Consider the following 15000-nt stretch of genomic DNA (forward strand, 5'->3'; position numbering starts at 1 on the left):
AAATTAACAGAGCTTAATTTGTAGCCTTTTGTCAGATTAACAAGTGTTGACAAGAGTTACCGGGGGAGAGTCCCCAAGAAGTATTGTGGGTAACCAATAGACAATCACACCTCATTACAATAATTAAAAAATACAGCAACATGCAAAACAGCATCCTCATGAAAGACACACAACTTTTTCTGATTGAGATTTGTCAGTGCTGGCTAGTTCTTTTTATCTGTCCTTCAAATATAGATCAGCTGTGCTGGTAGGATACTTATTTTGTTTTGTTTTGTAAGCATAACCCATTTGAGATAACCAGGCCAGTTTAGGATAGGTGGGTCCAGTAGCTGATTGTGAAACAAAAAAGGTAGAGAAGTTAAAATAAAAACCCTTATCTACCTTTGCTGGATGTTTGTATTATTGTTTAAACTAAAAAAGGATTTGGCTTTTTAAATGATGGGTTTATTGGTATCAACCCACAACAAAGGTCCCACAAAAAGAATGTAAAAATTGGGAGTAGATAAATAAATACAGCAGGGTAAAGTGATGATTTGGGTTGTAAACCTCCAACCTGATATGCAAGGTGAGTGTTTCCACGTGCATTAGGAAACTGGCCACCACATCCTGTGGTTGTATGCACCTGCATATGGCAGACATGATCTAATGCCCAAAGGTGACATGTATGTCCACAAAATGCCAAGACACAATAAGGCTCCACTGGAAAGGAGAAAAAAGGGACACCTGGCCATGGCTAAGAGACGAGGGCATTACTCCCTCACTTTAACTTTTCAGCCACAAGCTGAGTGTATTTATTTTATATGTCGGGAGTGTCGTCTTCTTTACTGTACAAACCTCTTCCATTAAAATAAACAACTAATCCACAAGATTCAGGTGATGCCTGAGAACAATACAGGTTGGATGGACTAGACACTGCGAGCAAAAAAAAAAAAAAAAAAAAAAAAGCCAGTGCATACGAGTGTGGGGCCTGCATCCTAAAGGTAAGCTGGTTTATTGAGCAAGACAGAAATTGCCACATACATATAGGGATTTGGTTTAGACAGAACAATGCCTTGGGTTTCTGTTTCTGCTAGAGCTGTGCATTTCTGGTGAAATTCACCCCCTTTGGGAGGGCCAGCACAAGGGTGAACTTCAACCCCTCCTCTTTATAGTGTGAAGACTCCTTCATGCCTGTAAGTGCCAAGCACCATAACCCTGTGAGGAGGGGAAGTGTGTGAAACAACCTCTCATGTGGGCTTCTGAGGAGGGATCACTGAGGCCAGGTCATGTCAAGGTCTCCCTGAATCCACATATGCATATCCAGTGACCAGGGACACCTCATAGCTGGAATAGAGACCATGGAAGGACTGCACTCCACCCCCAATTCATGTCCTCAGGTCTGGGTATATGTATGAATTTTATGGCCTCTACCCCTTACTCGGTTCCTTATTTTTTTTATATATATATATATTATATATATATATATATATATATATATATCCCATTTCCTCAAAGAGAGGTGAACTTCATCCTATGTGGCTAGAGCAAATAACCTGGAGCATAATGCAATACTCATGCCCTTGGGCAACTCAGCCTGAGATTCCCAATATCAGTGAGGCCTGAAATATCCTTTATATGTGAATAACACATCTTATGGCAATAAAAAATTATACTGTAATGCAGAGAGCCCTTTCTTCTAGTACCCCAGTGCACTTTACAAACAATAATCAATTAAACTGTGGGGCAAGGAGGTATTATAAACCCATTTCAGAGATGGCAACATAGAGGCAGCAGGTACCAATGACTCATAGCATTTCATCTGAGGGACTCCCATTCCCTACAAGTTCTACGTGTGCAAAAAATAAACAAATGGACATTCACCATGGTTTTTTTTTTTTTTTGCCACCTTTAATCTGAACTAATTCATTTTTCTTGTTGTTAATAAAAATTCACTCCTAAGTTGCTACCTTTTCAACCAGGTGTCACCCATTTCACCAGCCAACATAAACTCTGCCCATCCCCACATGGAAAACAGGGACTCATAGCGTAGAAGAGCAATGCAGTTGTAATTACCGAGTTACATTAATGGTGACATTATTTTTTTAAAAAACCACACCGCTGAAACCATCATCAGCCACCACAAAATCAAACTCAGGGACTGTGAAAAATGAGACATCCAGCAAAAATGTATTTATAAAGTGTTTTAACAGAGGGGCTATGAATTTATGCCTCACGGGCCATCGGTTGGCTAAAGACAATATGTGTAGTGATGCCTGAGTGCCCATGTTTGCTTAATACCATATGACTTGGTATCAGAGCCCCAGGTTTATTTAATCTTTATTGAGCAGTTATCAATTCACCCACATCATAAAGTGGCAGCTGGCAAATACACTTATCTCAATACATATACACACTTATTTTTACATTAAAAATTAGACATGTCAAAAAACCAAAATGGAAATAAAAAAATGGAACTCCTTACTGTGGTACTAACCATCCTAGCGGATGGGGAATTTGCCCTACAGTGCCTGGTGATAACGGATAATAAGGAGATATATCCGGAGGATGCGGAGGCCTTGGAATTCCTAGGGAAGAGGAAAGTGAAATGGCATAAATATTGGGTCAGGAAAGGAAATAAAAGGGGGTAGAAAAATCATATAGGTTTCTATGCCGTGGTTATGCTAGTGATTTTGGTTACTAGTTCCAACAGTTGGCCCACTGCCTTAACCTGCACTTGCCAGAATGGGCCACTTTGTACTGTAAGTAAATGAGATTCATCAAAAGACAGGGGAGGTTTGATCCTTCCGACCCTGCCACCAATCAAAGGCCATTATTAATTATTTGTATTGGAATAGTCCTTACAGTTCCATCATGGACCCAGACCTCACTGTGCTAGGTGCTGTACAAATAGAACAAACAAAAAAACGGTCCCCTCCCACAATCATTCAGGACTTTTCTCTGAGAGGCCTGAAAGGATGGAGCCCCCAGCCACTCCCCTCCTTGTGCCCCATTCCGAGTAAACCTCCAAAATAAACCATTATATTTCTAAGTGATTCCCACTTTTGGGTGAGCATGAGGCATTTGGTTTTGTCTCTCCACTCTACCCTAAAATCTTGAAGGTGAGAAGACAGAGTCCTGCTAGTGCTTGATAAAAAGAAGAGACGTGGGGATATTTTAGTCCTGTTGCTGTGCATATTCAGAGCTAAAGGAATTCAGCTCCAAATATAAGGTCTGATCTTGCAACCCTCACCTTTGGAGTCAACGGGACTTCCTCAGGTAGGTTGTAGGACTGGGACCTTCAAATAGTATGGCAGAAGCAGAATTAAAACAGAGAGCATTAAAAGGAAGGGGCACTGCATTCATGGCTGAAAAAGTATTTTTTTAAAATCACCCAGGAAGCTTTTAATCTCTAAATTAAATCTCCCTGTGTGACATTTTCATGCAGACGCTGCTTTTTCTCCATTACAAAAACCAAACAGATTAACTGAGCTTTAACCATACAGTGAGCTATTTGCACACTTGAAAGAATGTTCACAGAAGAAAAGTAAACAGTCTACAGACGTTAATCATATGTTTTACGATAACCATTTAAAAGCTATTCCCTGTACTGCCATTATTTAAATGAGTGGTTGACTATGCCATTCACTTTACAGGGATGGCTAGACGGCTCCTTTTAAGCCATGCAAAGTTAGCATTAAGTACAATTAACAGGAAGCCCCAGCTGCGGCGTGTAAAGTGAACAACAGCTAATAGTGTACCAGTTCATTCACAAGCTGGGGTTTAGATAATTTATCTACATATGATAGGCCCAGCGTAGAGCAATTCTTTCGACAAACTCTAACATGTATTCACGGTTTCAAACTTGCCTTCTAATTAACTAGCAGGGATTTGGATTAACAAAAACAAAACACTGCCACTGAGAACTCTATGGAGGCTGAAGAAAGGAAGACTGACACTATCGGTAGCAGGACACGCAGTAAAACACCCATGGCTGGCCAGGGTCAGCTGACTCCGGCTCATGGGGCGCAGGCTCTGGGGCTGTAAAATTGCAGTGTAGATGTTTGGGTTGAGACTGGAGCCTGGGCTCTGGGACCTGCCAGCCTTGTGGGGTCTCAGAGCCCAGGATCCAGCCCGAGCCTGAATGTCTACACTGCAGTTTTATAGCCCCATGGCCTAAGCCCCCTGGGCCGAAATCAGCTGACATGGGCCAGCAGTGGGTGTTTAACTGGAGTATAGACATATCCTATATGACTTCTGTGGGTCCGCATGTTAAACAGAGACCCCTTTTTTAAAGTTAGAATAACATGGAAATTCTATTCTACTAAGACCAATAAATCTAGGCAGGGTTTTAAATTGCTCTATATTCAAGAAGATTGCTCTTCAGGGTGAACTGAGACTTGGGTCTCATTTGGGGAAAAAAGTTGCAAGTGTGCAGATGGAACTAAAGCAGCGCGGGTGGATGGAAATTCAATATTATAAGAGAAAAATGGCTGAACCTCTGACACAGAAACAATGGGTTTGGGGGAATCAAAGAGATTCATTTTGAAACTGGCTGCGACCTACCACCTTTAAAATTCCAGCTGCAATTTTGTAAGTGCAGATCACAGAATGAACATGTTTAACTCCTTGGGTTGCTCCTGCAAATCAGGCAGAGATCTAAATGTGTATTATTTGCTCCACCTCTGCTGCACAGAAATACAGGCTTAGATGACTGCAAGCCCAGAGTTCCATGTGCAGCTTCTTGGGCTTTTTATGAAAACTTAGCCCAACATGTTTATATCTAAAGCTTCACTAATTTAGGCGAGTGATTCAAAAGTAAATTGGATTCTCTCAGCGTATTTCACAACCATTTGCCACTGCAGCATGGGAAATTCACCCCTCAAAACAAACCACATAGATGACTTTCTCCAACCCCCTCACAACAAGACTCCCCACCTACCTGTTTTTGGATCTACGTCGGCTGGTAAATGTGGAGGAGGGTTTCCTGGTGTGAAATGCTCATTGCTGTACGTGATAAGCGGCGTGAGAGGGTGTACATGGTGTGGGTGCTGCACAACTGGCACTTTGTTAGACTGTCAAAAGAAAAAGGGGATGTGGGGGAACACCCTTTGTTAACAATGCTGCACACTCATCCCCCCTAAAGCCTTGGGAATTATCTAAAGAAATGTATGTTGCCAAGAGTTGTAACATGATTCTTATGTTTTCCCTCCGTGTTTCTGCCGCAATTTTCTCCCCCCCCCCCCCATCCTGTTCACAAGTAAGTGGGTAAAAATCTTTCTTTATTCTCTTTGACCCTTCGTGCTCCCTATTGGGGCAGTAGATTTTTTTCTTGCGACTCCTCACGCTTCACCTCTGTGATGCAAGCAAGCTCTTCAGTGAGATGCTGACGGAGTCCCCCAGTTTAATTAGCAAGAGACCCAAATGCTTAGTGACCTGAAGGTCTTTCCCTTCTCTCCCAGCTACCAGTCTACATTTTACAATTCTTTTATAAAGAGGCTGCATAAAACACTCTCATAATTTTGGAGTATTCCCTTCATCTGGCAGCACTAAACTGCCAGATGATCACCTGCATATCTTATGCATATTATAAGAGACCTGATTAATTACCAATTCAACAGATAGCACTAATAAGTTAACTGGATACTGATGAACTGTGCTACTAAAACATGCAGATTTTCAAATAATGGCAGGAATGTAGATACAGACGTTGAAATGAAAACTCACTTGGCCAAAAAAGAAATAAAAACCACAAAAGTCATGCAGATATATCATGAGATTTTTCTTGTCATGTTTTCATAACTGGCAAAATTATTCTCTTTCTTTTTTTCTGAAGAAAGAAATACAGACAGAAAGAAAGAGCGGGTTGAACTGTAACTTACCCTTACAAGATCACAAAGAAAAAAATTAAGCTGAAACAAGTGAACTACTGGACCATTTACTGCAAGTAATCCAATTGCAAAAAACCCTATTCCCCACAGAGGATTTTCACTAAAATCCTACAACAGGGACATTTAACCAGATTAGGTACCAGCAAAGATAAAGAGGCTAGTATTAGATGATGAATGGATTAGAGTCAAGTTTCATTTTAGAATGTGTCTTCATTTCCTTTTATTACTTTAAGTAAGAAACAGCTTGCATTAACATCAAGTAAAAGGAATCACATTAAAAGAAAGAAGTGATACTCCAGCAGCGCCCACTAGCGCCACTACAGTTCAGGGTCTGTCAGCGTTTTCATTCTAATCCCCTTTCTTAAAGGGCACTAGACAGAAACTTGCCAGTACAAGTTGTCAAGCAGATATTTTTTCCCCTGCACTGTATTAAACAAAATATTACTTGAGCTCAGTCTGAACATTTTGTGCATCTCTTAAAAGCACATTTATTTTTATTTACAACTTATGTTAAAGGGTGATAATTTCTACAGCAGGAGGGGAGCATACTGAATTTTTGAAAAATACCACACATCTCAAATGCAGGTTAATGTCTAATGTTATCTTCTATTGGGGGCAGATTCAAATGATAATTTGTGAGCTATTTTCCATAACTTTTGCTTTGTTTTTATTTATTTTTTAATCTCTTCACGCAGTGGCACATGCCAAATAGTAGCTGTGTGACATAGATCATGACTAGTATGTGAAATCCAGTGCTGCCAATTTCAGTGTATTGTGCTCACAGGATCATAGGCATGTCATACAGACTACAACGCTTGACCACAACAGTTACTCTGCATTTACGCCGAGGCATCCGAGGGCTGGATTTGGCCCCTTATGTGAAAAAAGTAAATTGAAATATTCTAGCAAAGTTCTGTGTTCTTAAGAGTGAACTATCCTCTTGATAGTTTTGGCAATACTGAAAACTTTGGCATGGGTTTTCAAATACGTCATATTAGGTATTGTCCAAAGAGACAGACACTGTCCAAACTACCAGGCTTCTCCATGCAGCACCATGTGACATTTTGTGCAAAACAACCGTCTAAAAACTACGGATCACAAAGAATTATAATTCCTGACAAGAGGGAATCACTGGCCAAGAGATTTGTGAATCTTTATTGTTGGGTAACACGTGGTGTGGCTGGTAAGAGTGGCTCAGAGGAGCAACTGGGAGGGCACTGCTAGACATCAGGTTGGAAAAGCGTTCAGCCAGACCCCAGTATGCTAACAAAATAAGGTATGGCTTTTACAGAAAGTTAATTTTTTGATAGAAACCACTAAACAACCCAAGCTGATTAATTAAAAAAAAAATACTGAGGAAACAACTTTGGAGGGTCAGACAAACATAACAACATTTAGAATAACATTGGCTTTGCATACTCATCAGCCCCTGTGGTGGCCTGGCTCTGACAATGCATGTAAACTGTGTGAAACCACCACCCACTGCTCTGATGTTCCAAGAGCCCCTGCAACACCACTGCAAAATGGCGTGAGTCAAGAACGAAGAGACAAATTATCATTTTACTTAACACCTTGCCAACAAAGAAACGGAAGTTGGAGTCTGACCCTGCAAACCTTTCCTCAGGTGAATAATTTCATTCATGCAACTGGGTCCCTCTTAGGTCAAAGGGATGACTGATGCGAGGATGGGTTTATAGGAACTGGGCCTTTGGCTCTTCCCAGCTCTGTGATCATGCTGGAAGAGGCAGGGGGCAGGGAGGAGGGGATTTGGAGAGGTTGGGGAAATTACAGTTAAACAAGTCAATACAAACAAACAAACAAACAATCAGTGTCTGTCTGCAAGTCACGTTGGAACTGTATCACTACACTACAGCCAACCTAGATTTCTCTGCATTTGTATTATATTTAATATTCTGAATTTAGCAGATCAAAAAAGAAGGGGGAAGGGTCTTGCCTAAGTGTGAAGATAGCCAATAATTTGCAAGAGGAAGGGATGAATGGTTTAGAAGAACTGCCAGTTATGCATAAACCAACTAACCAAGCTAGTCTTTAAAAGCAGCATTACTGAACGTCCTTGAAAAACAGCACAAGACAGGATTATGTTTGTGGGCCAGGGCAGGTTTAATGTTGAACTTGCTTCTCTCGTTGAAGTCAATGGGAGCCCTGCCTGAGTCACAAGTCCCATCCCTAACACTCCCCAATGGCTATAACTAGGTGTATCATAAAAGTTACAGATAGTAAAGACCTATTAGATCATTTTAGCCCATTCCTTCTTGTCAATGCATGATTGCTCTCTGCAGTATATTTTCTAGTACTTTGCCCAGGAGAGTTTAAGATACAAGATAAAAGCCATTCTGAGAAAATGGAATTTCTTTTCTGGAAACAGCAACTTTAAACATCCCATTCATGGTATGACAGATGTGAAAAGTGGAGCTGTACCACTACATATAGATTAGCAACAATGTGTGCAACAGCAGGAATAAAACAACAACCCAAAATACACATCTACAGCGTTCCAAAGAACCTGCTAGGAAGCTCCTCCTCCCCCGTTCTTCTAAAGCAAGGTTTTTAGTGCTTTGGAGTGAAGGTGGGGAGTGGGGGGAAGAGGACAAAATACAAATTACATCAAAAGTTTGTTGTTCTTGATTGGCTATGTCTGATGCAGGAAAGATGAAATTAGACCCATGCAAATCTCTACATAGGAATTTGATAACTGTTTTGGAAATGCCTAACCAAAGATGACTCAAATCATAACTGAACCTTCAGTATTAAGAAGCAAAGCTGAATTGTGGACTGAAGTGGATTGGGGAGACATGCAGGGTGTGGGGATGTTAAAATGGGTGTGCATTAAATGCCGACAGGTGCCCCCAAAAAGAATCCGAATAATTTCGGTGAAACTTGCTGGCAATTGCGTGTGAAGTCTTTGCTGCATGGTAACAACATTAAAATGAAAGAGCTATATATGTGTGTAGAACCGTCTGCCATAAAGGTAACACATCCCTCCAATTAATATTTTCAATCTGCTGAAGAAGCTAATATAAGATGTATAATGATTAATAGCTCCTCAATCACTAAAAGCACCCACCCCCCTAATCCTTGCCTGCCCGAGTGATAACATAATAATCACACTTTGTTCTATTTAGTGGAGATGCAAAAATAAAAACTTATAATAGGAAGTTTCTGTTACTGTAATTTTGGTATATCAGGGCACAGTTTGACTCAGGTGATTAAAAACTCTGTATACATTCCAAGTAATGTTAACATGAACACAGAGAAAAGTGTAGCACAGAAAACAGGAAATCTACTGTGCCAGGTTAATATGGCATCTGTAAAAATGGATACGCAAAAAATACAAAAACACAGAAAATTCCTTAAGACACTAAGGAACTTGGATTGTAGCTGTTACATTGTTTGATGCAGAAGCCTTTCTTGGCCTAACTACCAAGCCAGGCACCCTAACCTTGAATCTCCCTTGTTTTCTTAGTCAATACCCGTAATTATACATTGAATAGCTAACGATGGAGGGCAAAAGGGGTTTTTTGCAAGAAGCAAAGCTTAAAACCTTCCCGTTCTATACACACAGTTCCTGTGACTACTGCATGGGGAAAGACCCCCTTGGCTGACCCCTAACCTTTCAAGTGTTCTTAAAGCATCGAGTTCTGCTAGCCTGCAGGAGATGTTCTGCCACCATCCTAGACACCCCTACCCACCCCCCATACTGTTCATAATTTGGAACGTGGCAAGTGAAAGATTGATTAGGCACTTATATCCAAGACCCCCCACCCTTCCTTCACTATGGGTGACCTAAGAGGAATGAAAGCTTGCCATTCACCTCTAAACCTATTAATCAACAGATAGTGAAAACAAATGGAGCAATAGCTCCGCCTGTCTTTTTTGCCATGTCCTCCTCTTCAGTACTCCCCTATTGCTTTCCCTTTCTGCAGAAGAAAGATGGGTTCTGAAAGTGCCTTTATGAGCCTAGTACAATAAAACAAAAGCAGCACAGAAGAGGGTTTGTCAGTCTTCTCCCCTCCTCCAGGGTGGATGCAGAAGATCTACAGTGGTCTTGAATTAGGAGGCCCTCCCAGGGACTGCTCTCTCTCCGCCAGCTAAGGGTACTTATTCAGGACCAGTTTACATCAAAAATAGGTGTATACCTGGTCGCCTGAGTGTTTTCCAGGTGCTGTTGTTAAATCTATGCTGATTGCAACCAGTAAAATATTAACAGACGTTAACAGCTGCAGAGAGCCAGTTAAAGAGTAAAGAACTGTCTTTTCTAAAGGTTGATCTCGGATTGGTCTTGCACAAGGGTGAATCTTTTTATCAGGAAACTAGATCAACAGAAAAGTCTTAACAAACAGAAATATTCTCCCAGGATTTCAGTGTGCCCAGCAAATCAGACCACCTGTAGACAACTGCTACTGCCTTCTTCACCATCTTATTCAAAATGATCAAGTAACAGCTCTTGCTGGGCACTATTAACTTTCACAACGTAGCACCAAAACCAAAGTGCCTTAACATCAATAATTCAGACTGGTTTCAAACAAAACAAAACACACACACACTAAACTAAGATTTAAAAAAAAAACCCCACAGATGGAGAATTTCCTTTAGGAATAAAGATTTAAGTCAATTCTGCTTAAGCTACTAACTGGACTAGGAATGTATTTTTTTTTTTAAAGTATGTTTTCACACCTGACTAAGCATTTGCTCCTGAAATCTACTTCCCCTTGCCCCATTATAGCAAATACAGTGGCCTGAGCCCTTTCGCAGTTTAACGTAGCTCATTTCTGCCTAAGGTCCTGCCCTAAGCTAACTGCCTATTGTAACAGAGGACAAGGCCTCTATTGAGAACCAGAGCTCTCCCTACTAAAAAAGGCTCATTTTCTTCCTTCACACAAATGATGACAGAAGCGCAGACAACCATGTGTAGGGACAATACCCCCCACAGACAGCGCTTGACAAAACCCAACCCCCTAACAACTCCCTACCCCCCCAAACCACAAACACTCTTGCACTTCTAACTCTCTCGCTCTCTATTTCAATGGCTTCTTCGGGGCTGCAAAATTGTTCTAACAAACAAGGGCCTACCTGCTATAGCACAAACCAGCCAGCTTTCCAAAATCTGGCCTACCCTGAATTTCTCAAACAAACACAAAGACAGCTTCCTGGCTTGTAATGCTCCGCAATTCACTTAAGAAAAGTGAATTCTTTTTTCCTTTTGAAGTCCTCCCTCTCTGAGTTTTGAAGCATCACATGTTCGCTAATCCCTCCACACTCGACATTTTCTGCATTCTTCCTATAGGAAGATGCATTGAAGGGAAGGGGAAAAAAAAGAATCGCAGGAAATTTCCATTTAAATTCACAAAAAGGAAACCAAACTGGTGACAATTACAAACTGGCTAGTTTAAAAGAAAGGAAACCAGATCTTGCATGCCTACCCACTGCTTGTTATGTATTATGCAGAACAATTTAAAATATTAGTAAAGCCTTATTAATTAATTATTAATTATTATTATTATTATTAAAAGAAGAACTGTAGTGCTGATCTCGCTTTGAAAGCTGGCTGGGATGCTAATTTTCCTTTCGCAACAGTTTAAAAAAATGAGAGTGAAAAAATGATGCTTGGGCTTTTAAAAGGTAAATAGTGCTATAGTTCTTGGGCCATGTGGAGTTACAGTAATTCCAGGTCAGAAGAGAAAAGCGCCGGTTCAGACAGAGTAGAAACTTTAGAGGTCCTTCAAAAACTGCTTCCTATAAAGTTTATGAAATTCAATTTTTGCCTCGCTCATTCCCAATTTTTTAATCAATAAAAGAGAAAGCCTTCAGTTGCATTTCTTCTACCAAATCTTTACAACACTTGAACGAATCAGCCGCCCCCCGTGTAAGTGAATCATGGCCTACACAAATCCAGACTTCTCTTACCATTATGTTACCGCATCACAAAATTAAAACCTATTAGGTAAACAAGAAGATTTCCAATATGAGCGCCACTGGCTAGATGCTTGGTTTCCTGAAGTTTGAGGCAGCTGAGCATATAAAAAGCCTTTAAACCAAAGACCATTTTTTCTATCTTAGCATGAGAGAAAGAGGATACATTGTTCCTTTCCCAACTTGGCAAATATATTCTTCACCCTCTTCAAATACCGTCGTTGATTCCCGAACAGACAGGATCCACTTTAACAGCGAGCAAAAAAAAAAGAACAGCAGAAGGGCCGGAACAGGAGGACATGTGAATCACAGAAGCTAATGAAATTGAAAACAGGCATAAGAGAAGAAAAACACAGATCCTAATTTAAGGATGAGAAGGGGAGAGAAAAGAAATCTATGGATTAGAATTCAGAAGAAGTGGGGAGGTTGTAGAAGTGACTGAACAAATGGGTGATCATGCAACTACCTTATCTCAATTTACTAAGCACGAATAACTTTTAACATAACAGTTCCAACAGTACAGTGATTAAGCTTTTACCCACCGCATAGTACTGCGTCCCTGTAACTGCCACATCATAGGGACAGGTTTCACCTCTTACATATAAATCACACATATTTCAGCACTAGGCATATGCTGTAGGAGAAATCACTACATTGATCTCTATACAAAATCAGTTACTTGTATCTAAAGCGACAGCCAGAACGTAGGTTTTATCTTAAAAAGCCCAGTAACTTTCTTAAAATAAAAGGAAGGACTTGTGTATGTATCCTTAGACGATTTCAGTAATACCAAAATGCATTAATGCAGATAAATATGGATGTGACGTCAGATTTCTTTCAAAATACAGAATTCACAGATTGTGATGTACTGCACTGTGGACCCGACAGCATTATTTAATGATAATATCTGACTGTACCAAGTTACAAAACTTCATCTTCAAAACACTTCCATTTTTAACTGTGATCATTGTTCATGGGCTAAAAATGTTATGCAATGCAAGAAAACAATGGAGTCATAAAAATGGCCTGAAATTAAGCTCCGATCAATTATTTTTCAGACACTAAACGTTTACATAAATGTGTGTTGGGCCATGTATGTTAGAATTTGAACACACTCTAAAATATCGTAGAAGGAAAGAAATTAATTTATACAGAAGTCTCAGGCCTTTCGCCCAAACCTCAATGAGAGCTTTCCCTAAAAATACAAGCCAAAGGGCTTTTTCACTAGTCTCACAGAAATTGTGTTGTGAAAGAAGAAAGATATGAATAACTATCATTTTCACCACTGGAAGAGAATATACACCTTTACAACACTTCACCACATCAAGACTTCGTAGAAGAAAAGGCAATAAATCCACTATCACGGGAAAGTCATCACCGCCTATACTCCAAAGACATAAAATAACTCCCTCTTCCTAAAGATAGTGACAATACAGCAGACAGGAAAAGAAAACTTCCTGTGAAATTGGGCTGCTTTCTAAAAACACTAACTGTATAATTTCTCTCTCTCATGTATAATTAAGGAGAACATACAACTGGTTAAATTGGCTGGTGTACTTTTTATAATATATACTAATATGAGAAAACAACCGATGGAGTTCTTTTGATTATGAATATAGAAACACTGCAGCAAGGCACATTCTACTCTGTTTTATAGTTCAATAAAAACAAGTTTTTTCTTTCATCACTGAGTGAAGAATCATTTCTATACAGACTCCCTAAAATGTGCATCTTACATGCCCGGGCTATGTTTTTGAAGAATCCCTTCCTATAAAATGTAAAGGCTTTTTACAAAGTACAACAAAAACAAGGGATTAAAAACCACTACACAAATATTTTAACGCTTTCCAAAGAAACTTAGGCTCATTCTTTGCCGCAAGTGTTGAATAATGTCATTTCCAAAAATCCTAAATGTTATACACCTGCCAGGCTTCAAATCAACCTTTTCCCTTAAAAACAAAGAATTTTCACATTCAGGGTTCTCAGTAAAAGAAATAACAGGACTGAATTCCTGAAAGCTTTGAACTAAAAACACGAAAAAAAATTTAAATGAAAGATATAGGGTGAAGTCATATTACCCGTGTGAACATGTTACTGCGTATATAATATACACATAATACATTCATACTTTCCCCTTGTTGTTAAACATTGTTCAATAGCTATAATACACACACACACACACACACACACCAACCCCCTCCCCCAAAAAAGAGAAAAGGAATTTTCTCCCTTTCCAAAACACAAAACAAAAATGGGGAGGGGGGGGGGGAGGGAGAACAATCCTCAGACCATCTTTGGATTATTGCACAGCTTTGTATGTGGACAAAGTCTTACTTCACATTGTTTTGCAACTATTACAGCATTAAGAAGTGTCACTGAAAAGTCATGCTACCACCACCCCTTAAAAAAATGCTCACTGTAAAAAAAGTATCTAACAAAGGTCACAGCTTGAGATGCCTGCTTTATCTTTTTTCTCCTCGCACGGACCAGAATAAAAAAAAAAGAGTCACATAAGAAGTTCAGTGGTCAAGACTGAAAAGCGCGCACACGCAAAAAAGTGCTACTCACCCAGCAATTCAAATTGAGATGCCAGCAGCCGAACTGCTGGAATAGAGAGAACCCAGAGGCAAGCGCTCCTCCTTTACCACTCAAATCTTCCATTCCCACTAAAATTGCATCCCTCGGGTACATAACAGCTTTGTCTTTCCTTCTCTTAACCTCAAAAACTTTTTTCTTCAAATGTCTAGATGCCAATTGTGCTGGCTTTGTATTATTTTCCTTGCAGCTTTTCTCTCTCTCTTTTTCTTTCCCTCCCCCCCCACCCTTTCACTTAAAGTACTGGAAAAGCTGTCTTAAAAGATCAAGATGTCTCCAGTTTTTTGGCCTGGTGCTTTCTGAATGCTCAAAATCCACTGTCATCTTGGCTGCGAAAAGTGTCTTATTTCTAAATTGTCAGCTGTGGATATCAAAATTTAGAAAAACCTCCTCTATTTTCTAATATACCACTTCACTATCCTGTCAGGGAGGGGGGTTGTGGAGGGGAAGACTGATTTTCCTGCTCAGGTATGCCTGCTAAGGACAGCTAAAAAAGCAGTTACCTTGGAAATCAATGAGCTACTACAGCTCAGGTTGTACAGGTACCACTAAGTGAAGCGAGGAAACAACGGCCGGTCGTGAGGGAGCATGATCAGCTAAGTGTAGC

General features: G+C 40.1%; 1 protein-coding gene across 50 annotated transcripts in view; it reads right to left on the reverse strand.

Annotated features, from left to right (window-relative positions):
* TCF7L2 (transcription factor 7 like 2) overlaps positions 1-15000 on the reverse strand; it is a 203609-nt gene that overhangs the window by 25745 nt on the left and 162864 nt on the right. For 40 of the 50 annotated variants that reach the window (XM_042855253.2, XM_065552472.1, XM_042855246.2 and 37 more), the window contains 2 exons: positions 4919-5051; positions 2462-2564 (listed from right to left, as the gene is read on the reverse strand). In XM_042855253.2, the coding sequence (XP_042711187.1) occupies positions 2462-2564; positions 4919-5051 (236 nt within the window). The remainder of the gene's footprint in view (positions 1-2461; positions 2565-4918; positions 5052-15000) is intronic. The other 10 variants (XM_042855248.2, XM_042855247.2, XM_005293902.4 and 7 more) reach the window with 1 other exon arrangement.

The sequence above is a fragment of the Chrysemys picta genome, chromosome 7, assembly GCF_011386835.1.
Source record: "Chrysemys picta bellii isolate R12L10 chromosome 7, ASM1138683v2, whole genome shotgun sequence".
NCBI classification, from domain to species: Eukaryota; Metazoa; Chordata; order Testudines; family Emydidae; genus Chrysemys; species Chrysemys picta.